The sequence below is a fragment of the Rhinoraja longicauda genome, chromosome 31 (assembly GCF_053455715.1).
Source record: "Rhinoraja longicauda isolate Sanriku21f chromosome 31, sRhiLon1.1, whole genome shotgun sequence".
NCBI classification, from domain to species: domain Eukaryota; kingdom Metazoa; phylum Chordata; class Chondrichthyes; order Rajiformes; family Arhynchobatidae; genus Rhinoraja; species Rhinoraja longicauda.
In genome coordinates this window covers 14836754-14863726 of record NC_135983.1, presented here as the reverse complement: position 1 = coordinate 14863726, position 26973 = coordinate 14836754, and the positions used below count along the sequence as shown (strand labels likewise).

Genomic DNA, 26973 nt, shown 5'->3' with positions numbered 1-26973 from the left:
AGTGTCCTCGCCTGGATTATAGGGTCGAGTCTCCTTGCCTGGATGTATCAAGTCATTGCATAGTGTAATCATAACCAATGCGATGGGTTAGAAAACATCACTCACTGCTTTTGCTCTCATCCTCTCATGGAATGAGGGCAATTCTGCATAGATTGAGAGGAAGCACTTGGAACATTGTTTGGAATCAGGGAATTTGTTCTGTTTTTTTTATTAGGCTGATCCCTCACAGACCATATTGAAGCAGGTCAGGCAGCATCTCAGGAGAGAAGGAATGGGTGACGTTTCGGGTCGAGACCCTTCTTCAGACTGATGTCAGGGGGGCTGGACAAAGGAAGGAGACAGGAAGATAGAGGGAGATCTGGGAAGGAGGAGGGGAAGAGAGGGACAGAGGAACTATCTAAAGTTGGAGAAGTCGATGTTCATACCACTGAGCTGCAAGCTGCCCAGGCGAAATATGAGGTGCTGTTCCTCCAATTTCCGGTGGGCCTCACTATGGCACTGGAGGAGGCCCATGACAGAAAGGTCAGACTGGGAATGGGAAGCCCCTAATAACAAGAACGGGTCCCAAATCAGCAGTATTTATAATGGCAGAAACATATCCAGACCTTTCCTGCTCAGCTGCACATTGGATAAATTTGTTCTGCCTTCAGGCAAGAATGAGTCTATTTTTTTTTAAGGTGACAACACATGCTGATAAAAGCTTGTCAGGAAGCTGCAGGTCTCTGGTTCTTCCTTTAGTTTGTTAGCTGAGATTCCAGCTATCACAATGGGAGGGGAATCAAAAATACGAAGTCAAGCTGAGTTGTTACACTCCTAAGTCCAACATCACTTAAACCGCAGTTAATGTATATCAGCACCTGAGCAAAAGAGTTAAACCTGACTAGCTTGATTATTCTAGAGTGATTTACAATGTTGTCTGTAATACTTCAAAGAGAAAACCTCTATGCTTTTGAAAAAATATTCAATTTTCTGCATATGACCATTTGCTCATGTTTAAAATGCACAAAACACATTGTCAGTTAAAATCAAAACAAATGGAAGGCAAAAAGAACACAGTAAATGTATACGACAGCAACACAAATTTAGATTTCACCTGAAAGCAATAAAGCTCCCCAAAATGCCAAAAAGCAAAATACTACAGATACTGGAAAACTGATAGTCTGAAGAAGGGTCTCGACCCGAAACGTCACCCATTCCTTCTCTCCCGAGATGCTGCCTGACCTGCTGAGTTACTCCAGCATTTTGTGAAGAAAACATAACAAGTTGGAAACACAGCTCAGGAGTTAATGCTTCAGGTTAGTAATCTTTTAGTTCGAGGTTATTGACCTGAGACTTTATGTATTGGTGATCATTTTCCAATGTTCTCTCGACTCTGGATCAATTCCTGTGGACTGGAGGGTAGCCAATGGAACTCCACTTTTTAAGAAAGGAGGGAGAGAGAAAATGGGAAATTATAGACCAGTTAGCCTTACATCGGTAGTGGGGAAGATGCTGGAGTCGATTATTAAAGATGTTATAGCAGCGCATTTGGAAAGCAGTGACAGGATTAGTCAAAGTTAGCATGGATTTATGAAGGGGAAATCATGCTTGACTAATCTTCTGGCATTTTTTGAGGAAGTAACAAGTAGTATGGATAAGGGAGAGCCAGTGGAGGTGGTGTATATGGACTTTCAAAAAGCCTTTAACAAGGTCCCACACAAGAGATTAGTGTGCAAAATTAGAGCACATGGTATTGGGGGTAGGGTATTGAAATGGTTAGGCAACTGGCTGGCAGACAGGAAGCAAAGAGTAGGAATTAAAGGGGCATTTTCAGAATGGCAGGCAGTTGAATCAGGAGATAAAATTGGCGTGTCAAAAATGTAATGCTACGGTGGTTATGGGAGATTTCAACATGCAGGTAGACTGGGAAAATCAGGTTGGAAATGGACCCCAGGAAAGAGAGTTTGTAGAGTGCCTTCGAGATGGATTCTTAGAACAGCTTGTACTGGAGCCTACCAGGGAGAAGGCAATTCTGGATTTAGTGTTGTGTAATGATCCTGATCTGATAAGGGGACTAGAGGTAAAAGAGCCATTAGGAGGCAGTGATCACAACATGATAAGTTTTACTCTGCAAATGGAAAGGCAGAAGGGAAAATCGGAAGTGTCGGTATTACAGTATAGCAAAGGGGATTACAGAGGCATGAGGCAGGAGCTGGCCAAAATTGATTGGAAGGAGGCCCTAGCAGGGAAGATGGTAGAACTGCAATGGCAGGTATTCCTGGGAATAATGCAGAGGTTGCAGGATCAATTTATTCCAAAGAGGTGGAAAGACTCTAAGGGGAGTAAGAGACACCTGTGGCTGACGAGGGAAGTCAGGGACAGCATAAAAATTAAGGAGAGGAAGTATAACATAGCAAAGAAGAGTGGGAAGACAGAGGATTGGGACTCTTTTAAAGAGCAACAAAAGTTAACTAAAAAGGCAATACGGGGAGAAAAGATGAGGTACGAGGGTAAACTAGCCAATAATATAAAGGAGGATAGCAAAAGTTTTTTTAGGTACGTGAAGAGGAAAAAAATAGTCAAGGCAAATGTGGGTCCCTTGAAGACAGAAGCAGGGGAATTTATTATGGGGAACAAAGAAATGGCAGACGAGTTAAACCGTTACTTTGGATCTGTCTTCACTGAGGAAGATACACACAATCTCCCAAATGTTCTAGGGGCCGGAGAACCTAGGGTGATGGAGGAACTGAAGGAAATCCACATTAGGCAGGAAATGGTTTTGGGTAGACTGATGGGACTGAAGGCTGATAAATCCCCAGGGCCTGATGGTCTGCATCCCAGAGTACTTAAGGAGGTGGCTCTAGAAATAGTGGAAGCATTGGAGATCATTTTTCAATGTTCTATAGATTCAGGATCAGTTCCTGTGGATTGGAGGATAGCAAATGTTATCCCACTTTTTAAGAAAGGAGGGAGAGAGAAAACGGGTAATTATAGACCAGTTAGTCTGACATCAGTGGTGGGGAAGATGCTGGAGTCAATTATAAAAGACGAAATTGCTGAGCATTTGGATAGCAGTAACGGGATCATTCCGAGTCAGCATGGATTTACGAAGGGGAAATCATGCTTGACAAATCTACTGGAATTTTTTGAGGATGTAACTAGGAAAATTGACAAGGGAGAGTCAGTGGATGTGGTGTACCTCGACTTTCAGAAAGCCTTCGACAAGGTCCCACATAGGAGATTAGTGGGCAAAATTAGGGCACATGGTATTGGGGGTAGGGTACTGACATGGATAGAAAATTGGTTGACAGACAGAAAGCAAAGAGTGGGGATAAATGGGTCCCTTTCGGAATGGCAGGCAGTGACCAGTGGGGTACCGCAAGGTTCGGTGCTGGGACCCCAGCTATTTACGATATACATTAATGACTTAGACGAAGGGATTAAAAGTACCATTAGCAAATTTGCAGATGATACTAAGTTGGGGGGTAGTGTGAATTGTGAGGAAGATGCAATAAGGCTGCAGGGTGACTTGGACAGGTTGTGTGAGTGGGCGGATACATGGCAGATGCAGTTTAATGTAGATAAGTGTGAGGTTATTCACTTTGGAAGCAAGAATAGAAAGGCAGATTATTATCTGAATGGTGTCAAGTTAGGAGGAGGGGTAGTTCAACGAGATCTGGGTGTCCTAGTGCATCAGTCAATGAAAGGAAGCATGCAGGTACAGCAGGCAGTGAAGAAAGCCAATGGAATGTTGGCCTTCGTAACAAGAGGAGTTGAGTATAGGAGCAAAGAGGTCCTTCTACAGTTGTACCGGGCCCTGGTGAGACCGCACCTGGAGTACTGTGTGCAGTTTTGGTCTCCAAATTTGAGGAAGGATATTCTTGCTATGGAGGGCGTGCAGCGTAGGTTCACTAGGTTAATTCCCGGAATGGCGGGACTGTCGTATGTTGAAAGGCTGGAGCGATTGGGCTTGTATACACTGGAATTTAGAAGGATGAGGGGGGATCTTATTGAAACATATAAGATAATTAGGGGATTGGACACATTAGAGGCAGATAACATGTTCCCAATGTTGGGGGAGTCCAGAACAAGGGGCCACAGTTTAAGAATAAGGGGTAGGCCATTTAGAACGGAGATGAGGAAGAACTTTTTCAGTCAGAGGGTGGTGAAGGTGTGGAATTCTCTGCCTCAGAAGGCAGTGGAGGCCAGTTCGTTGGATGCTTTCAAGAGAGAGCTGGATAGAGCTCTTAAGGATAGCGGAGTTAGGGGATATGGGGAGAAGGCAGGAACGGGGTACTGATTGAGAGTGATCAGCCATGATCGCATTGAATGGCGGTGCTGGCTCGAAGGGCTGAATGGCCTACTCCTGCACCTATTGTCTATTGTCTATTGTAACTAGTGGGGTGCTGCAAGGCTCGGTGCTGGAACCCCAGTTATTTACAATATATATATAAACAATTTAGACAAGGGAATTAAATGTAACATCTACAAGTTTGCGGATGACACAAAGCTGGGTGGTAGTGTGAGCTGCGAGGAGGATGCTATGAGGCTGCAGGGTGACTTGGATAGGTTTTGTGAGTGGGCAGATGCATGGCAGATGCAGAATAATGTGGATAAATGTGAGGTTATCCACTATGGTGGCAAGAACAGGAAGGAAGCGGACCTCCGCTCAGTCCGTATTAACCTACTTGATCTCCTGGTGTTTAAGCACTTCAACTCCCCCTCCAATTCCCAATCTGACCTTTCTGTCCTGGGTCTCCTCCATTGTCAGAGTGAGGCCCAGCGCAAATTGGAGGAACAGCAAAACATATTTTGCTTGGGTAGTTTACACCCAGCGGTATGAACATTGACTTCTCTAACTTCAGGTAGCCTTTGCTTTCACTCTCTAGCCCCTCCCCCTTCCCAGTTCTTCCACTAGTCTCACTGTCTCCGACTACATTCTATCTTTGTCCTGCCCCCTCCCCTGACATTAGTCTGAAGAAGGGTCTCGACCTGAAACATCACCCATTCCTTCTCTCTCTCTCTCTCGAGATGCTGCCTGACCCGCTGAGTTACTCCAGCATTTTGTGTATATCTTCAGGCAGATTATTATCTGAATGGTATCAGATTAGGAAAAGGGGAGGTGCAACAAGACCTGGGTGTGCTTGTACATCAGTCACTGAAAGTAAGCATGCAGGTACAGGAGGCAGTGAAGAAAGTTAATGACATGTTGGCCTTACTGCGAGAGGATTTGAGTTCAGGAGCAAGGAAGTCCTACTGCAGTTGTAAAGAACCCTGGTGAGACCGCACCTGGAGTATTGTGTGCAATTTTGGACTCCTAATTTGAGGAAGGACATTATTACTTTTGAGGGAGTACAGCATAGATTCGTAGTAAAATAACTGCAGATGCTGGTATAAATTGAAGGTATCACAAAATGCTGGGGTAACTCAGCAGGTCAGGCAGCATCTAGGAGAGAGGGAATGGGTGACATTTCGGGTCCAGACCCTTCTTCAGACTGAAGAAGGGTCTCGACCCGAAACGTCACCCATTCCCTCTCTCCTAGATGCTGCCTGACCTGCTGAGTTACTCCAGCATTTTGTGATACAGCGTAGATTCACTAGGTTAATTCCCGGGATGGCGGGACTGACATATGATGAAAGAATGGATCGACTGGGCTTGTATTCACTAGAATTTAGAAGGATGAGGGAATCTTATAGGAACATATAAAATTCTTAAAGGATTGGACAGGATAGATGCAGGAAAAATGGTCCCGATGTTGGGGGAGTTCAGAACCAAGGGTCACAGTTTAAGAATAAGGAGTAGGCCATTTAGGACTGAGATGAGGAAAAACTTTTTAACCCAGAGAGTTGTGAATCTGTGGAATTCACTGCCACAGAGGCAGTGGATGCCAATTCACCGGATGTTTTCAAGAGATAGATTTAGCTCTTCGGGCTAAAGGAATCAAGGGATATGGGGAAAAAAGCAGGAACGGGGTACTGATTTTAGATGATTAGCCATGATCATATTGAATGGCTCGAAGGGTCGAATGACCTACTCCTGCACCTATTTTTCTATGTTCTATGTTTCTATGTCTGGTTTTGTCTCCACATATGCTGTGTGATATGTTGAGACATTTTCTGTTTTATCCCAAGTTGCTTCACAGGGTGGAACGGCAGTAGATTTGCCGCCTTACAACGCCAGAGAACCGGGTTCAATCCTGAAATACGGGTGCTGTCTGCACGGTTTGTATGTTCTCCCCGTGACCGGCGTAGGTTTTCTCCGGGATCTCCGGTTTCATCCCACACTCCAAAGACATACAGGTTTGTAGGTTAATTGGCTTGGTATAATTGTAAAATTGTCCCTAGTGTGGTAGGGTAGTGTTCGTGTGAGGGGATAGCTGGTCAGCACAGACTTGGAGGGCCGAAGGGTCAGTTTCCATGCTGTATCTTTAAACTAAACTAAGCTAACTAATATCTAAACAAAAAAAAATTTCAACACTCTGCCAGTAACAGTATTGCTACAATATTTATTCGCTTTGATTGACAATTAAGGAGGAAAACAAGCAGATTGAAGAAACTGTAGATTAAATCATTTTAAGATGACTCAGGTATAAATTATGTTAACAGAGTCATAGGTTAGAGCAGCACAGGAAAAATAGTTGAAATTTGCTCGACTGAACCGGGTATAATCCTTTTGAGCAGGAGTTTCTCCTGATCATGTAATCCTGTTGCAATGTTCTCACACCTTCAAGCAATAGATCAAAAGGCAACACAATAAATAATGCACTTTCACTTGTACGGTATTGCTCATTTATGCACTTCAATCACTGAAACTGCAATTTCAGGCGCTTTCTGCATCTAAATTAAATCGAAGCTATTTTGCTGCAGGTTTTTCTTCCTGGCAAGCCAAGTAACGAAGGTATCTGAAGGTCATCAGAATGATTTCAAAAGGATAGAACAAATCAAACTGTTCCCTGTATCCAATATCAAACAGGGCTCATGTCAGCACTGATTAATGAACCCAGATTCAACAACCCCCCTCTAAACATATCGCACTTTGAAGTCAGGAGGATCGGGGATCAGAAATTACCCAGGAGACAGATTTAAGCATCTGTGAACCTTTCCTTTGAAAGGATTCCTCTGTCTTAGCCACTTTGGGAGGTGCTTCCTTGCCCATGTAACTGTGTAATTAACAATGTCTTGGCACAAACACAACCCCAGTGATTTGAGCTGAAACTCAAATCATGGCTGCATGCACGTCTTCTGTGCTGTTAAACAACAATCAGGCAATGCTTCAAGAAAGAAAAAGATATGCTGCTGAATTATAAGATCATAATGCTTGCTTTTCTCCAAAGAATGTAATTAACAATTTAAATTGAATCTTTTGTAAACTACCACGTTTTAATTAATTACTAGACTGAGGTGAACCCGTTGGGTCCAAATCTCTCGTGCGGGCCTCTCCTGGGGCAACCCTCCCCCAACTGACGATGCTGCAGGACTAGCAACCCTCTCCAACTGACGAAGCCCATTGCTGGGCCGGGAGTGTCCCCCAGGGCAAGGGGGGACAATGAAGGGGAGAGGGAGCCACTCACCTCGGCCCTGTGCCGCCACCACTGCAGCCAGAGCGAGCCGTGGACCCAAAGCCTTTCCTGCAGCACGGCGACGATCGTCAGTGAACAGCGGCGACAGCCATCTTGTTGGACTCTCTGCCGCTGCGCTGCACCACGGGAGGAAGGTCAGGCGCGGGGCACGCCGGGACGGGCGCCGGTCCTCCCAGCGGGGGTGGGGAAGAGCATCTATTAAGGTTAGCGGCAACTTGTGGGCTCAGCAGCCCCCTCCCCTTCATTGGCCCCAAACCTCCCCTGCATTGGTCCAGCACCCTCTTCTCCCCCACTCTCCCTCCCCCCTTATCCCCCCCTCCTCCTCACCCACTCGATCCCCTCTGAACCCCCGCTCCTCCACTCCCCCCCACTCACGCACTTGATCCCCCTTCAACCTCCCTCCCCCCACTCACGCACTCGATCCCCCCTCTACCTCCTCCTCCCCTCCCCCTCACTCACTCCAACCCTCCTCAACCCCCCTTATCCCCCCCTCCCTCACCCACTCCATCCCCCCTCAACCCCCTAAACCTCTCCTGCATTGGTCTAGCACACTCCCCTCCCCCACTCCCCCCCTTACCCTCCTCCCCATCACCCACTCACTCACTCCATCCCCCCTCAACCCGCCGTATCTCCTCCTCCCCCCACTCACCCAGTCCATCCCCTCTCATCCCCCCTTATCCCCCACTCCTCTCCTCCCCCCACTCAACCACTCCATCCCCCCTCCCCCCCACTCACCCACTCCATCCCCCCTGACTTATTGCCCACTCCTCCTCTCCCTGCACTCCACACCCCCTCAACCCCCCACCTCCACTCCCCCCTCACCCACTCCATCCCCCATTATCCCCCCTCTCCTCACCCCCCCTCCCTCACCCACTCACCCAACTCCACCCCCCCTGGACCCCCCTCCTCTCCTCCCCCCCCCCCACTCACGCACTCCATCCCCCTTCTCCCCACCTCCACTCACTCACTAAGTCGGGGAGCATCTGTAATAGATGGATGGGCCCCAACTGCGCAAGTGCGGACTGACGTCGAAAACACAGCCCGTCCTCCCGGCGGGGGGGGGGGGGGGGGGAGAGCGGGGATCCCAATTCCGCACACGCGGACTGACGTCAAAAACACAGCTCGTCCTCCAGGCGGGGGAGGGGAGGGCATTTATTAAAGTTTGCCCCCACCTCATTGGCCGCAACTCCCATCACTCTGGCGGGTACCGCCCAAGGCGGTCATCGTTGGGGCCCCCCCCTCCCTCATTGGCCATCACTCGGGCGGGTCCCATTGTGACGTCATACTGAATTTGGCAAGCATCAGTTTAATAAGGTGATTTTTAAACTTTAAAATCTCTCTAACTTTAAAACTATAAGACCAATTTGAATGAAACTTGGATGAAGGTGTCCCCAGGGCAAAGGTGAGTACGGTGGTGCTAAAATTGTCGTGCTATCGTATACCTTTTTATATCGTGTATCTTTTTTTGTGGCTGAAAAGCGCACAAACAACCACACAAAGAAACTACGACACAAAGAAATAAACAAACGGAACAAACAAGATGGGAGTTTTAAAAATATATAGATTATTTCTCGTTATTTACCATATATCACAAAATGTGATCTATGATCAAGTTTAAACAATGTAAAAGTCTTTATATACAGGCTGTCCCTGGGTTACAAATGGCCAACTAATGGACACCCCTACATGCGAACAAGCACCATGATTATTAAATTCAAAAGGCTGAACTATGTACAAATGTTTGTTCCTCTGAATGGCAAACTTGGTTTCTCTCTCCAGTTTAGTCATTGTTCTTTCTTATCTATGGGCTTTTGATGCCATTCAGTATGTTTACCATAAAATCAAGACATGTCCCTTACAAGGAAAACGTCCGAACTGTCCTTCAGCTGCTTATATAATCTATCCTCACTTTTATAGTGAGACTAGACCAAGTGGACCCATTGGGTCCATTCCTCGTGGGGGGGGGGGGGGGAGGGAAGGGGAGAGGGTGTGACTGAGAGGGTGAACCCTGGACCCAAAGTCTCTCCTATATTGGTGTAGCACCCTCAATTCCCCCCCCCGCACTCAATCCCCCTTATGCCCCGTCCTCCCCCACTGACCCACTCCATCCCCCCTAGCCCACCCCAACTTGCCCCTCTCCTGCCCCCACCCCCAGTCCCCCAGCCCTGCCTCCACCCCATTCCCCCCTACTCACCCCTATTCCCCCCTCCCCCTCCCCTGACCCCCACCTCCCTCCCCTCCCCTCCACCCCCACTCCCCTCCTCCCAACCCCACTCTCTCCTGCCCCCCACTGTCCCCCTTCCCTCACACCCTATTCTTTCTTTCCCCCACCCCCTCCCCCCACCCTTCCTGACCCCCCTCCCCCCACCCGCACTCTCTCCTCCCCCCACCCCCCCTCCCCTCCACCCACACGGCCGCCACGCCCACTCTCCTCCGTGGAGCTGTTGGTGGCGAAAGGCACTTACCAGTGCCCGTGCGTTCAACGCTGACTGCTGACGTGCGAGTCTCTGCAGGGGCGGGGCCGGGCGAGAGGCGAGGTGAGAGGGGGGAGGTGCGAGGGGAGAGGGACGAGGGGGAGGGGAGAGGGGAGAGGGAATGACTGAGCGCGGGCAGGCGGCAGTGTGGTGGCGGCCATCTTGTTTTGGCGAGAGGAGCAAATGATGTCGAACGTGGAGCATTGTGATGACATACGCTGAGGAGTTTCAGGAAATGGGTGAGAAAGTGAATTTTTAAACTTTAAAATGTCTGTAGCTTTAAAAATGTAGCTTCAATTTGAATGAGAGTTGTTACATAATATGTCCAGGATAATGGTGAGTAATGTGGTGCAAAAATTGTGGCGCTATGGTGTACCGTTTTAGCTGTGCGAAGCACCAAAGTTACGGTGTGCACAAACACATATACACACGGACAGAGAGTTTTAGTAATATAATAATATATAGATAGATAGATGTCCTCAATCCAAATGTCATCACCTTTTCCCTCCTCTCTTTGAGTATGAAAGAGGAGGTGAGAGGGAGAGCTACATTATTTTTTTATATTGTCAATGAAGGCAACTAAATACTGTGGCAATACTGACAATACACTCTTGTAAATATATTTAAATAGGTTTAAATACTTTAAATAGCAGATTCTTCCAAAATTGCACATTGGTTTGACCTCGTGTGGTTGACATTTACATTTTGTTTTGACTTGTAGCTAGTAGACATACTATTTAAAGGTTACTAGACCAAGTGGACCCGTTGGGCCCAAACCTCTCCTGCATTGGTGCAGCACCCTGTCCTCCCGTCCTCCCCTCTCAACTCCCCCCTCCCCTCCTCCCTCCCTCCTCCCCTCCCCTCCTTTTAAACTTTAAAATGTGAATAACTTTAAATATATAAGACCGATTTGAATAAAACTACTTGCATTATCACTAAAGTGACAATGGTGAGTAAGGTGGGCCTAAAATTGTTGCGCTATCGTGTACCGTTTTGGCTGAAGTTCAGTCACAAACAAGATAACAAACGAGAGTTTTAGTATATATAGATTTAATAAAGCTTTGTGTCCTCCAGCCAAGAGTGGAGCCTATAATTACGTATTAAGTGTTTTACAGACTAAAATAATGAGAAATTGATGGAAGAAACAACTATCATCACACCATAATGAATCAAAGTTGTAACAACAGATTTGAATAAATTGAATTTAAAAAGATCATAATTTTTCCTTTGCAATTGGAGGAGTGAGATAAGAATGAAAGTAATTACATCTCTACCCAGTGAATATTTCTCTGTATCATATTGAGTCATAGTGTCATATGCCAGTGTCATAGTGTCAAAGTAATACAGCTTTGAAACAGGCCCTTTGGCCCAACTTGCCCACACTGGCCAACATGGCCCACCTACACTAGCCCACCTACTGCATTTGGCCTATATCCCTCCAAACCTATCCTATCCATATACCTGTCTAACTATTTCTTAAACGTTGGGATAGTCCCTGCCTCAACTACCTCCTCTAGCAGCACGTTCCATACACCCACCATCATTTGTGTGAAAAAGTGACCCCTCAGATTCCCATTAAATCTTTTCCTCTTCACCTTAAACCTATGTCCTCTGGTCCTTGATTCACCTACTCTGGGCAAGAGACTGTGCAACTACCCGATCTATTTCTCTCATGATTTTATAGAATAAATTGCTTGTACAATAAATGTTGCAAGATTTAAACAAGTTAGTATTGAATCAAACCACCTTGAAATTGCACTCAGTTTGGTCAGTAGCACCTGGAACTGTTTGATACAAAGCAGAGAAACATCAGAGTCCACTGTGCAAGGCCAATAGTCAATGTTTAAATGGAAGTTGATAATGCAACGACTTAAAGCATGAGTTGCTCTTTGGTGCCTGGTTTCTAGGGCTGTAAAATTAGTGACAATGACATGGATGAACAACTACACTATATTTATTTAACTTTTTGCCATGAGGCTTGTGGAAGACATTTAATTTTCAAAGTGATCCACTTAGTGGTTCACATAGCAGAAGAAACAACTTGACAGCAGTTAGGCCCAGAACATGAAAGCTCAAATTTGCAACCAGGCGTCTCAGAATCAATGATTTAACTGCCAGAGTTGCAAAGATGCACTCTGGTATGAAAGGATATAGAATGTGTCATATTTAATACATCAAAGAGGGTGAATAAGCTGATATGTCAATGAACAAATAGTCCAGGGATACCCTTCAAACATTCATGTGATCAATAGACTACAATTGCTTTGCGGTATTGAATAACACAAAGACAAAAAAAGCACAACACAAGGGCATGGAGAACTCACATATTCTCCCAATTTGCAATACTTCAGTGTCAGCACTAGCTTTCAAGCCTATGAAACAGAACCAAACTATCTAAGTCTTTTAAAGGCATCATCACCTGTCTTCACTGCTCTCTCCATTTTTTTAAATGTCTTCTAAGATTAACTCCAAGCACCATTTGTTGTGAGATTCCACACACCCCTATCTCCCTCACTCTTTTCATAATTTCTCTTCATTTCTTCATTAAAATTAAAATATCTTCAGAGTTCTGTAATGGGTTCCCCACGCTTTCAGCTCAACTGGAAATCTTCACTGGAAAACTGAAAATGTCCTCCAAAAAACAAAATAAAGTCCTGTCGTTACTTGTGCCTTAAGGAGGTGCCAGAAAGTACAATGGATGTGAAATATAAGAATTTTCAAGCTGTTCCATGCAGAATTGTTGGGATTCACTCTCTGGAGACCTGCACCAAAGCATGAACTGCAAAATTTCCCACCCCAGCTGAAACCTGGTCAAGATCAAGAACCCCCAGTTTTAGAACATGCCAGCACAGCTCCATGGAAGAACAATTACCAAAAGGTACAATGCAATCAATTTAAATTTGTTTTTTTGCTTCTTAGTTTCACGGATTAAAGCATTAAAAAGGAAAGACAACTTTAATATCTTGCAAAATTTGTGAGTACAACATTGCAGTCTGTCAGTTTATTCAAACAAGGTAGCATTGAATCAACCCACCATTTTATTGACAGAGGATGTTCTGCGCACCATGTATTATATTGCAAAAGGCCCGCCTACTGCATAGATTCACAGTGTGGACCAGACATACCTTTCAACAAGTTCACATTGTTGAATCTTCAAATAATGTGTTTTATCTATGTGCAGAATCTTTCCATCTATTCCTCAGAAACACATGCATTATTTTACCTGTTATCGATAGTGGTCCATTGTTGTTCATGAATACGGATCATATTTCTTACCCTTTTAAACTTAAGTACCACATTAGTTGCAACGGTGCTCAATGGCTTCTCCATTATGACAAACGATGCCTCTTTCCAGTCTCATTCAGTATTGTGAATTATATTCTGCCTGGCTTTTGGATTTTCAACTATCATTATTCTTCATTACAAAAATTGCCTTTAATACCTTTCCAAGTGTAACCCCACAGGGTATTTGATGTTTTACCATTATCTTTTCCAGTAAACACATACAATATTAAATATTTTCTCGGTAAGCACAATGAAAGTTGTACCATTGTTGGGATTGTACCATTTCTGCAATTCAAAATAATACTTCAGTAAATTTCTCCAGTTTTTAATATTTTGCTCATCTACAGAAGTATATTCATGAATTGTTTGGGATAAATGTTTTTTTTAATTGTTCATGGCTCAAGTGTCCTTACCTTCCCATCTTCTGTGTGGATGTTTTCATTGTAAGCTTTAACGATCGTCCGATCGATGAAGAGACTCCTCATTACAACAATTGCCTTTAATACCTTTCCAAGCGTAACCTGTGATGCACAATTAGAAACCAAAATGGATTATTCATTACTTGCTGGATGAAGTAACTTGCTGGATAGTGATCACTGTATCTTGACTAAACATTAGGGCATTTACTCATAAACTGTAATCTTCACTTATAACATTTACACATAACAATGATCAAAGATGCCTTTATCTCTATTTCATTGTAATGTACACATAAAAAGCATTCTTTTTGGGTGTCAGGAGAACGTGTCAATCTGTACATTGGCTGATTAAACCTTAATATTGACCATTGGTAATGTCTTAAAGGTTACGAGCATATGGTCTATAAATACAGATGAATAAATGAATAAAAGTGGCATCACAAAAAGCTGGAGTAACTCAGCGGGTCAGCATCTCAGGAGAGAAGGAATGGGTGACATTTCGGGTCGAGACCCTTCTTCAGACTGATGTCAGGGGAGGGGGCGGGACAAAGAAAGGATGTAGTAGGAGACAGGAAGACAGTGGGAGAACTGGGAAGGTGGAGGGGAAGAGAGGGACAGAGAAGCTATCTAAAGTTAGAGAAGCCAATGTTCATACCGCTGGGGTGTAAGGTGCCCAAGCGAAATATGAGGTGCTGTTCCTCCAATTTGCAGTGGGCCTCACTATGACAATGGAGGAGGCCCATGACAGAAAGGTCAGACTGGGAGTGGGAGGGGGAGTTGAAGTGCTGAGCCACCAGGAGATCAGGTTGGTTGAGGCGGACTGAGCGAAGGTGTTGAGCGAAACAATCGCCGAGCCTGCGTTTGGTCTCACTAATGTAGAGGAGTTGACATCTGGAACAGCGGATACAATAGATGAGGTTGGAGGAGATGCAAGTGAACCTCTGCCTCACCTGGAAAGACTGTTTGGGTCTTTGGATGGAGTCGAGGGGGGAGGTAAAGGGACAGGTGTTGCATCTCCTGCGGTTGAAGGGGAAAGTGCCTGGGGAGGGATGGTTTGGGTGGGAAGGGACGAGTGGACCAAGGAGTTACGGAGGGAACGGTCTCTGCGGAAAGCAAAAAGGGGAGGAGATGGGAATATGTGGCCAGTAGTGGGATCCCATTAGAGGTGACGGAAATGTTGGAGGATAATATGTTGTATACGCTGGCTGATGGGGTGGAAGGTGAGGACAAGGGGGACTCTATCCTTGTTACGAATGGGGGGAGGGGGAGGAAGAGCGGAGTTGCGGGATATAGAGCCTCATCTATAATGGAAGAGGGGAAACCCCCTTTCCTAAAGAATGAGGACATATCTGATGCCCTAGTGTGAAACACCTCATCCTGGGCACAGATGTGGCGTAGACGGAGGAATTGGGAGTAGAGGATAGACTTTTTGCAGGAGACAGGGTAGGAAGAAGTGTAGTCAAGATAGCTGTATGAGTCAGTTTGTAGTAGATGTCGGTCACTAGTCTGTCGGTCACTAGGGTCTCGACCCGAAACGTCACCCATTCCTTCTCTCCTGAGATGCTGCCTGACCCGCTGAGTTACTCCAGCTTTTTGTGATACCTTCGATTTGTACCAGCATCTGCAGTTATTTTCCTACTCAATAAAAGTGGCATTATAAGTAAGGAAATTCATTGAATGTGCCACCAAAGACCTGGGATTCATCTCTGGAAGCATGTAGTTCAAAAGCAATCTCAGTATTGTCATGTCACGGAGGGCTCTGGTGAGGCTCAGCATGGAGTGCAGTGCATATCCTGCCATTATACACATCATTCTCCAACTTCATTCCTCATAACCTCTTTCTCGCTCATGAACTCTATCTTGATTCTCATGTGCACCCATGTGCTCATCAACTCTACCTTGATTCTCCCACAATCTGCTTACACTGGGGATAATTTAACCTACTAAACAGCATCTTTAGAATGGGGGGGGGGGAGGGGATGGTGATGTAGGTGTTGGAGCAACTGGAGGGAACTTAACGAGTCACAGAAAAACTATAAATTTCACACACTCTGCATCAGAAGATCAAACCTGAATTACTGGAGGAGTCAGAAGAAAGCACCATCTTCATTTCCATGGGGGGGGGGGGGGGGGGGGGGGGGGAGTGGTTGGAAACAGACAGAAAACCGCTACACATAAAGGCTGAGTATGCTGTTGTAATGGGAATTGCAACAGAAGCACAAGAAAAACGCGTGGGCTAAATGGCCTGTGCATTCCAAGCTGTGATTTAAAAGGCCGTGTCTGTGATTATTTTCAGAAACTAAGGAATCAAAACATCTTCAAATCACCAAGATTCTTCTTACTGCCTCTAGGGAAGCAATGGTCTGAATTAAGTCCCCTCTGAAATGACTTGGTTAAAACCCACAACTCGCTATGTGTGAATTGCCTGCATGACCAAAGCTATAGAATCTGGTGATGGACTTCATATCACCTGCAGTTCGGAAATATTGTGAAGAACAATAGTTTCTACCAGCAGCAGTACAGTAATGAAAAAAAGGCATTATTAGTAATCAGCTACATCAACTGTGGGGAAAACTTCTGGAAAGCTGTCAAACCCGTCTAACATGCACTATATTACACTTAGCTCTGTGCATTAGCTGTGTGAAATACGGCTGCAGGCTATAATGAGCTTTTAATCCCAAAGAACACTTCAGAAAGTTACTCAATACACCAGGTCGCACAGCCAGAGGCTATAATAATTACAGAGTTCTGAGAATCTTTCTACTGCGAGTTAATGCAGCCAATATTCTTACAACTGTTAACAATTAATCAACGTTTTTAATCAGTTATTACTATTACAGAAATAAAATTAGACGTATGGCTGTCAACATCAAGTTTAATTAATTGATGGTGCCTGCTGCAGGTGAAAAGTCACAACATTTATCCTTAGATATGTACGCTTGCTCTCCTGAGAATGCCAGTACATTAACATGAAAATATTTCAATTCTATCACACAATAGAGGAAAAAAATAAAACAGCACATTTCCAAAAGTATGCAAAATTGCACGGCATCAGACATAATTTTAGGACTTTTACTTTCCCCAAATGTTCTTGATCCTGGAGTACGTTCTTGTCCATTCCTGCATTATCTTTGTTAATATAAGAAAATAACTGCAGATGCTGGTACAAATCGATTTATTCACAAAATGCTGGAGTAACTCAGCAGGTCAGGCAGCATCTCGGGAGAGAAGGAATGGGTGACGTTTCGGGTCGAGACCCTTCTTCAGACATGGCCACAGTAGAGGCACAGGTGCCAACAAATGAACCATCATGGTCTGGTTCAATACTTAGCGTAACGCTATCAACCATCGTGGTGTGGTTCAATACTTCATGGTAAAACTATGAACCATCACGGTGTAATTCAATACTTCATCAACTACATTCCTCATGGCAAAGTGCACTATAAATTATCCTTGTAAATACAAGGAGACACAAGGAACAGCTGGACTCTTGGGCAAAACTCTTCAACCTGAAGAAGGCACTGTACCCGAAACTTCACCTGTCCATTCCCTCCTCAGATGTTGCTTGACCCGCTAAGTTCCTCCAGCTTTTTGTATTTTCTTGGAAAAGGTTTATTTTTATTTATCTTCTGGATTCTTCTATAATTTTTAAACATGCTGATCAGATCATCACTCGAGCATTCTTAATGTCAGAATATACAATCAAGCATATGTAATCTACCTCTGGTTTTAATCCCTTTAGATCTGGTATCATTCTGGTGAATCTGATTTGCAATCCCTCCATTACCAAAACATATTTTCTTCGGTCTAGTGCCAAAAACTATAGGTACTTTATGTAATATTGGATGCGGGGTTTATGCAAGAATCATTTCCCCACTATAATTTTCCAATCCATTGAATAAATGTCAACAATTTATTCTTCCTTTGATTACCTTTGGTAACATATACATGTGAGCATCTTATTTTATATGAATCAAAGTCTGTTGTAGTTTTATTCTCAAATTACTAAAGCCGCTCAAAAAGAGGGCAAATTAACAGCCCCGCTGTTGGAACCATAGGAGCCAAAAGTAATTATTTAAAATGAAAGATTCGAATAAGGCAGCTGACCAACTTATCCTTTGCAGCAATGGAAATTAACGGTTAAATTATTGTGTGGAAGACCATAGAACGAACAACCTCTAAACAGAAGTTTTGTCCAAAAGATAGTGTGGGGTCTGACAAGAAAGAGTTGACTTAAAAACATTTTCCAGTTTGGATGGTGAAGGAACGTTTGCATGGCGTTTCATGAACCACTATATGCTGTAACAGAACGATTTCTGTTATGTGAATCATTAAATTCCTAGCTAGATAAAAGACAGTGGGCATCAAAGATTCTCAGCAGATTCTAAGACTTCTAACAAGCTGTGCCACATGATGGTTAAAATGAATACATAAGTGGCGGTTTGACTCTTTGGACAGCTGAGAATAAAATAACCAAAGGGCACTAGTATTTAGCCATATGTTTGAGAAATGCCATGTTGCTGAGACTGACATATTTTATTAAACATCTAGACACAGTCTACCTATTCTGATGGTTTGTCGAAATATAAAACCTTATTGTAGCATTCCGTGATGCAGTATAAACTCCAGCATTTTGTCTATCTTCAGTTTAAACCAACCTTCCAACACACTAGTTTTCTGGCAACTGATGGTCCGGCACCTCCTTTAATATGGACAAAATTACAAGAGCACATTTGAAATCCCCCGGAAGTCCCCCAGAAATGTGGCGCCTTGGCCAGGTGAGGTAGCCGATCTGGACCTCATCAAGACTTATGTGGCCGGTCATCCGATCAGCGGGTCAAATATGCCTCGTGTAGCTGGGGCTCTGGAAGTCCGGCCCTGCCAAAGCAGGCAGATTCATTCCAATAGCCGACCTCTGAGGCCGACTTTACGGGTCGAATCTTGGTGCCCTGGCGGCCTAGGCTGTTTTGGTATCGTTTGACCCCTAACAGAAGCCAACGTTGGACGATGGGGACGACGTGCTCGTGCCCTACCACATTTTCAGCCATTGTAAGCTGTTTGTAGGGTGAAAATTGCGAATTCGGTGGGGAGGGATAGAGAGAGAGGGAATGCTGGGGCGGCACGGTGGCGCAGCGGTCGAGTTGCTGCCTTACAGCAAATGCAGCGTCGGAGACTCAGGTTCGATCCTGACTACGGGCGCCGTCTGTACGGAGTTTGTACGTTCCCCGCGTGACCTGCGTGGGTTTTCTCCGAGATCTTTGGTTTCCTCCCACATTCCAAAGGCGTACAGGTATGTAGGTTAATTGACTGGGTAAATGTAAAAATTGTCCCTAGTGTGTGTAGGATAGTGTTAATGTGCGGGGATCGCTGGGCGGCGCTCAGTGGGCCGAAGGGCCGAAGGGACTCGGTGGGCCGAAGGGCCTGTTTTCAGGCTGTATCTCTAAATCTAAAAAAAAAATCTAAAATCTGGTGAGAGAAATCAATATTCATAACACTGTAAGCTGCCCACGCAAAATATGAGATGCTGTTCCTCCAATTTGCGTTTAGCTTCAGTCTGACAATGGAGGAGACCGAGGTCAGAAAGGTCTGTGTAGGAATGGGAAGGAGAATTAAAGTGTTCAGCAACTGGAAGATCAGCTTGGTTCACGTGGGCTGAGCAAAGATGTTTTGCGAAACAACCGTCCAGTCTGCGTTTGGTCTCGCCGATGTATAAAAGTCCACATCTTGAACAATGGATACAGTAGATGAGGTTGGAGGAGGTGCAAGTGAACCTCTGCCTAACCTGACAGGACTGTCGGGGTCCCTGGACAGAATCGAGGGAGGAGGTATAACGACAGGTGTTGCATCTTTTGCGGTTGCAGAAGAAGGTACCTGAGGAAGGGGGTGGTTTGGGTGGGAAGGGACGAGTTAACCAGGGAGATGTGGAGGGAACGGTCTCTGCGAAGGCGAAAAGGGGTGGAGATGGGAAATTGTGGCTAGTGGTGGGATCCCGTGGCGGAAATTTTGGAGGATTATTTGTTGTATGCGACGGCTGATGGGGTGGAAGGTGGGGGACTCTGTCTGTTGCGACTAGGAGGAGGAGCAAGGGTGGAGCTGCGGGGTACCAAGGAGACACGAGTGAGGACCTCATCTATGATGGGAGAGGGGAACCCCCATTCCCTAAAGAATGAGGACATCTCGGATGTTCTAGTATGGAACACCTCATCTTGGGCGCAGATGCAGCGTAGATGGAGGAATTGGGAGTAGGGGATAGAGTCTTTTCAGGAAGCAGGGTGGGAGGAAGTGTAGCCGACATAGTTGTGGAAGTCTGTGGGTTTGTAATAGACGTCATTCAAAAGTCTATTTCCGGTGATGGAGACTGTTAGATCAAGAAAGGAAGGGAGGTGTCGGAGATGGTCCATGTAAATTTGAGTGCAGGATGAAAATTGGTGGTGAAGTTGAAGTCCATGAGTTCTTCATGGGTGCAGGAGCTAGCACTGATGCAGTCATCAATGTAACAGAGATAGAGTTTGGGGATAGGGCCAGTGTATGCCTGGAACAGGGATTGTTCAATGTACCCTACATGCGGGTGCCCCTAGCTACGCCTTGTACTTGGAGGAAGTGGGAGGAGTCAAAGGAGAAGTTGTTGAGGATGAAGACCAGCTCCGGTACGCAGAATAGAGTGTTACATACATACATACATACATACACATACAGCCGGAAACAGGCCTTTTCGGCCCACCAAGTCCGTGCCGCCCAGCGATCCCCGTACATTAACACTATCCTACACACACTAGGGACAATTTTTTTAAAACATTTTACCCAGCCAATTAACCTACATACCTGTACGTCTTTGGAGTGTGGGAGGAAACCGAAGATCTCGGAGAAAACCCACGCAGGTCACGGGGAGAACGTACAAACTCCTTACAGTGCAGCACCCGTAGTCAGGATCGAACCTGAGTCTCCGGCGCTGCATTCGCTGTAAAGCAGCAACTCTACCGCTGCGCTACCGTGCCGCCCAGATAAATTGTATGGTTCTGCGTCCGAGGAAGAAGCGGAGGGCTTTAAGGCCTTCCAGATGTGGGATGGAGTAGAGTGACTGAACGTCCATAGGAAAGATGAGGGAGTGGGGGCTCGGAAAGCGGAAGTCATTAAAGAGACGAAGGGCATGTGAGGTATCTTGGACATGGGTCGGGAGAGATTGGACCAGGAGGGATAGGATGGATTACCTGCGCTCAGTCTACATCAGCCATTTTGGGCTTTTCATTGCATGACACTTCAACTCCCCTTCCCATGCCTACACTGACATGCCTGTACTCAACTCTCTCCACTGTCATGCTGCAACCAAAGCACAAACTGAAGAACAGCCCCTCATATTTCCCTTGGGTAGTCTGCAGCTCAATAGTTTGAACATCTACTTTTCTAATTTCAAGTAACCGTGTTCCTTTCCCATCTACACAAGGTCCCTTGCCTATTGCTGAGAACTATATGAAGTACTCTGTACCCTTTGCTCTATCTATTGTGGTTGAGTTTGCCTTGATTGTATTGGTGTATGGTATATCTGATCTGTTTGGATGGCATGCAAAACAAAGCTTTTCACTGTGCCTCGGCACATGTGACAATAATAAACCTAAGCCTACTCTCTCAACCCCAATGTAGGGTCTCGATCTGAAATATCGACCGTCCCTTTGCCTCTACAGATGCTGCTTGACCTGCTGAATTCCTCCAGCAAGGTAGACACAAAAAGCTGGAGTAACTCAGCGGGACAGGCAGCATCTCTGGTGAGAAGAAATGGGTGACGTTTCGGGTTGAGAACCTTCTCGACCCGAAACGTCACCCATTCCTTCTCTCCAGAGATGCTACCTGTCCCGCTGAGTTACTTCAGCTTTTTGTGTTTACCTTCGATCTAAACCAGCATCTGCAGTTCTTTCCAACAAGAGTTCATCCTGCAGTTTGTTTTCTATCTCCGGATCTCAGCAAATGCACTCATTTGTGTCCCTGTGCACACTGTTGGCAGCCGACCTTCTATTCATGCCAATATGTTGGCTCTTAGATCATGAGCTTCTTTTGCATCGTAATCTTTGATGTGGTACCGTATCAAAAGCTTCTGCGAATTAAGTATGGTACATCCATCACTTCCCTTTATATGTAGCACATGTTGCTTCTTCAAAGAACTGCAATAACTTGTAAAACATGATTTCCCTCTCACCAAACCATGCTGACTTTTCCTGATCGCCTTGGATTTTCCAGCAGTCCTGCCATGCATCATCAATAATAACATTTTCCCTGTGACAGTTATTCAGCTAAGTGGCCTGTAATTTTTTGCCTTCTATCTGTTTGTAAATAGAGGTTACATTTCCTATTTTCCAGTTAAATGAAACTGTTCCTGAATGCAGGTAATTTTGGAAAATCAAAACCAATGTATCAAACATCTCAATATCTACTTCTTTTGAGACCCTAGAATGGACTCTTCAGGACCTAAATCCTTGGTCACAGCTCCAACAATTTACCCAGTCCAATTGCCCTGGTGAATGTAATTTTCTGGAGTTCCTACATCCCTTCCAATTTACAACTACTTCTGGGATGTTACTTGTATAACTTACAGTAAGGGCCAATGTTTAATTCAGCTGCCATCTTATTTTCATTATTATGTCCTAGACAAGTTAAATTACATTTAATAAACATAGTTTGTTTTTTATGCCAGACATTTATACTTCTAATCATGTTTAAAGATGCAAATGCCAAATGGCGCAGCTCTCTCGTTTTTTGGTGCTCTTCTCATTGCCATTTTGCTCCCTTCTTGTTCCTTCATTGTCCAATTTCCAGTGCTCCTTTCTACCTCGTCTCAGGCTGTGAGTACAATATCTGTGTTTTACAGTATCAGATCTGTACCCTACAATACCTGACCTAAGGTATGCAGTGACAGACCTGCTTAGATTGGTAGTTTACCTATCTAGGTTTAGGTTTATTATTACAACATTGTTTTGCATGCTATCCAAACAGATCAGAAAACCATACAATGAGTTCATACTCAAGTAAAATAGATAGAGCAACGAGTAAGATACTGAATGCAGTTCTCAGCATTGTAGCGCATCCGCGGTCTGGTCTCTGTGATAGACTAGGTTACATCTATAACTCTGCAATTTCTTGCGATGTTGGGCAGAGCTATTCCCAAACCAAGCTGTGATGCAACCTGACGGTATGCTTTCTATGGTGCGACTGCGGATATCCAGACCAGACCATCCCACACATCGTGAATGACTGCTCACTGAGGCTTTTCCCTGGTGGCATCAAGGCCATCCACCCAGCAACTGATGTTGCCCTGGCCTGGATGTCTACCCTTGACCTACAACTTTAGGCTGTGCACGCCATACGTAAGTATAGTATAGGTGCGTTAGTAGAAGTTGGTAAGAGTCACTGGAGAAACACTGGAGTCTGTGGCACCATAGGAACCTGGATCAGGATTTGGATCCAGATTGTGTTGGGTGCGTGTTAGGGACCTTGTGCACAGTGAGGGACAGAGTTGTGAATTCTGCAACAATCACCACAGTGCTCCTCCTGATCCTCACATCCTTCCCATCATTATGTAATGGGTTGCTTCTTTTAAGGGTACGATATTATCCTGAGGCTTCCCTGGGACTGCTGGGGACCATACAGCCAAGGTACATAGTGTGAGGTTAGTAGCAGCAGAAACTGGGATAGTGGGGATAAGGGGATAATAACAGCAAATCGGACAAGACCCCAAAAGCCCATATATAGTCAGCGGGCCATTTTATATACATCACGATTCCAGCAGTTTGCAGGTACTGTATAATAATGAACGTATTCCGCAGTAGTTTTCACTACTACTGTGCAGCATATCTAAGAATCCCAGGGATGGTGATAAGAGATCGCTCTTCAACCGCTCTTCTTGCTTACATAGCAAAAGCATTCTCCACATCGTGTGTAGTAGGGGTTTGTTTGTATCAAACTGAAGAAGTCTAAAGTGCAACAGACAGAGCAAAACAGGCAAGAATAAAGTCAGACAAAAATATTCCTTTTGTTTTTAAAGGAAAATTAGGTTTGCACTTTTTTTCTTTTGGAGTCAACCATATTGGCATGCTGACTACATATCTATATAATTCATGTGTCATAGTTCATTTGAGCTCCACATGAGTAAAAGAAAATATATTGAAAAACATTATTATTGGCAAAGACTGGCTCAGTCTTTTTTCCCCAAGGGAAAAGAGAAGTTAGAATGGAATGCCTGGCTCAATGCCTGAGGAACCTGAGCAGCAATTAAGAGGCAACAGTTATTAATGAGACCAACAGGTGAAATTAAGAATCAATGACCTGGGACTTTCCAATGGTGACCACATAAAACAAAATTAATTAGAACATAAAACAGATTTTCCTTTTGCCTCTGTTGATCAGAATAATTAACCACATTGGGCCTCATGGAGAAAATAAATCCTCCATGGAGTCTTCCAGATTACAGAGTAGATTCACATCACTGTTACCAGATACAATGGTTTAAAGGAATTTTTATATTATTTAAAGATATGCGTAGAAAGGGCAACAGTAATGGGCCAGCCTCGCTGGACTTATCTCACCACCTGCAATCCTCGTCTGCCTACAGTTACCTGGACCAGAAAAGGAGGCTCAATCTTGATGTGTCGAGGTGATGGGTGGTAAGGTCATAACAGCAGCTGAGACAGCATACTGTTGAGGCTCTGTCCCCAAAACAGAAGCAGAGTCTTTGACGGGAGACATGGCTAGACATGAAGTAATTGCTTCTATTAAAGTATGAAACAATTTTAATAGGTTTTCAAATATCTCTTTGCATTCTGAGACCTTTAATAACTATTATAATTGCTGTACATAATTTACATAATTAGTAAAACATTAAAAAGGTTCATTAAAACACATGAAATTCTCATCAATCTGAAGAAAGGTCCTGACCCAAAACACTGTTTGTCCATTCCCTCCACAGATACTCCCTGACCCACTGTACACTTTTTTTTCCTCTAACACTTTGTGTTTTGGTTCAAGATTCCTGGATTTGAGGTTCCTTGTGACTCCAGGTTAATTCTGAAGCCTGATGTTGGGGAATCTTAACAAGATCATTTGAAATCCAGTGACACAGTGTTCTGACTGATCCGGTTGCTTTTGTCACAACTGATATCACAGTTATATTGAGATCATATTAAGTTCAGAATTGACTTCATTTTGAATGGCTAAAAACATGCAGTTTCCTTTGGAAATGTTGGCTGCAGCTAGGAAGATTCATCCCAATAAAGAAGAATCGATTCACAAAGAGTTAAAACATATTTTGTCAATAGTTTAATAAGTAACAGCACTTATAATAATTTTGCAAAGACATTAATGATCTGAAATGATCTTGAATGACCAATCCATTGAGCTCAATGTTCTATAAAAAACAAAGTACTTAGATCTCAATAATTTCAGACTGAAGGTTAAGAGCAGTCATCAGGGAATATACTATTCCAAGCAGTTATGGATGAATAACAGTCATTTATTTCACCAGCCTATTCAACACCTTGCATATGACAATACGTGAACTCCATATCTTCACTTCAAACCAAATGAATATTATAGTGAATAAACTGCCTAATTTCTCCATGTCCAGGTACTGTGACATCAAATAGCAACTATAACACCACTTCCATAGCTTTACAAAACAAGCCAGACATTTGCTAAGGAAGCAAATTCCATTTTGCAGGGTTAGATGCAGGATCTCAACCTGAAATATCAACAATTTATTTCTCTCCACAGATGTTACTTGACACACTGGGATCCTCCAGCAGATTACTTTTGCCCCAAATTCAAGCACTGCAGTTTCTTGTGTGTCCAAAATCCACTTTAACACTATTTATTTTAAAACTGTATAACACGAAGTCTCCATCTTAGTTGGAACATAATCTGACTAGAATTGCAGCAAGTGTAACAAGATGCCTAAATGGAAACAGGAAATTCTGAAAACACTGAGGTCAGCCAGCAGTTCAGTTATGATCCATGATCCTTCCAGTTCTGACAAAGGATTTTTCAAATGAACTGTTAACAGTCTGAATTTGAGTGCTTCCAGCACTTTCTGTTTTTGTCGCAGATTTCCAGTATCTGCAGTTTTTAGATTTTCAGGGTGCCCAAGTTATTGATCTGAAAAAAGCAAAAAACGTGATGCCAATGGTCGGCCAAAGGACGAGGAAGCAAATGGAATACATCTTGAGGAACATATAATCTTGGAGGGTAGCATGGCTGGAAAAGGTTCCAGGCAAGATCAATTGATAATTTAGGGCCTCAATGAGAATAGTGGAACAGATGTATCACAGACGTTACTGTAGCTGGAACACAGGGAGCTGCAACTCAAAATGGCGGCGCTGCACAGCAGCTGCGGCTCACCTGCAGTCCTTTTGTCTTTTGTGTTTTTTGTTGTTTTTTTGTCCTAATTGTAGTATTTAGATGTGATGTAGTGCTTTTTGTGGTTGTGTACTATGTGTGGGGGGGGAAACTGTAAAATTGTCTCTTCCGAACAGAGACGCGACCTTTTTGTTCTGGGTCGTGTCTCCGTTCATGCTGCGGCCTACCATCGGCCAAACACCTGGAGCTGGCGGCTTCCAGCTGGGACCACCTGGGCTCTGGTTCGCAGAGCCCGTGGACTGTACTCACCACTTGCGGAGCTGGCTGCCTTCGGAGGCTGTGGTGGCGCTGTGAGTGCGGCTGCGACTCACCTTCGGAGGCTCCGGAGGCTTCGGCCGTGGGCCGCGTGGATATTGGAAGCTCGCAGGCCCTGCCCTGGGTGGGGGCCGACATCGGGAGCTCCGGCTGCGGCAGCGTCTTCGCCCGTCCCGAATTGCGGGGCTTGGGTCGGCCCGCTGCGGACCTTTCACCATCCGGCGCGGCCTGGAACCGGCCGCGGGATTTTCTCCGCCCGGCGGGGGCTTCAATCTCGGGAGCCCCGACCGCCCCGACGTGGCAACTTCAACAGCCTGACCACGGGAGAAGACGGCAGGGGAAGAGAAAAGACATTCTGGCCTTCCATCACAGTGAGGAGGTGACTGGAGGAGACTCACTGTGATGGATGTTTCTTTTTTTTTGTTTTGTGTTGGTTTGTGATCGTGTGTGTTATTGCTTATTTTTATTGCTCTTATTGTTGGACTGTGGGTAACGGAATTTTGTCCAAAAGACTTGTTTTTTTGGACGACAATAAAGGTTATTCTGATTCTGATTCTGAGTGTAATCAACTAGACTAATTAAATT

At 44.7% G+C, this 26973-nt stretch overlaps 1 protein-coding gene across 1 annotated transcript in view; it reads right to left on the bottom strand.

Annotated features, from left to right (window-relative positions):
- med27 (mediator complex subunit 27) overlaps positions 1–26973 on the bottom strand; it is a 244181-nt gene that overhangs the window by 42336 nt on the left and 174872 nt on the right. The window contains exon 5 of the mRNA XM_078425940.1: positions 13732–13839. Coding sequence (XP_078282066.1) covers positions 13732–13839 — 108 coding nt within the window. The remainder of the gene's footprint in view (positions 1–13731; positions 13840–26973) is intronic.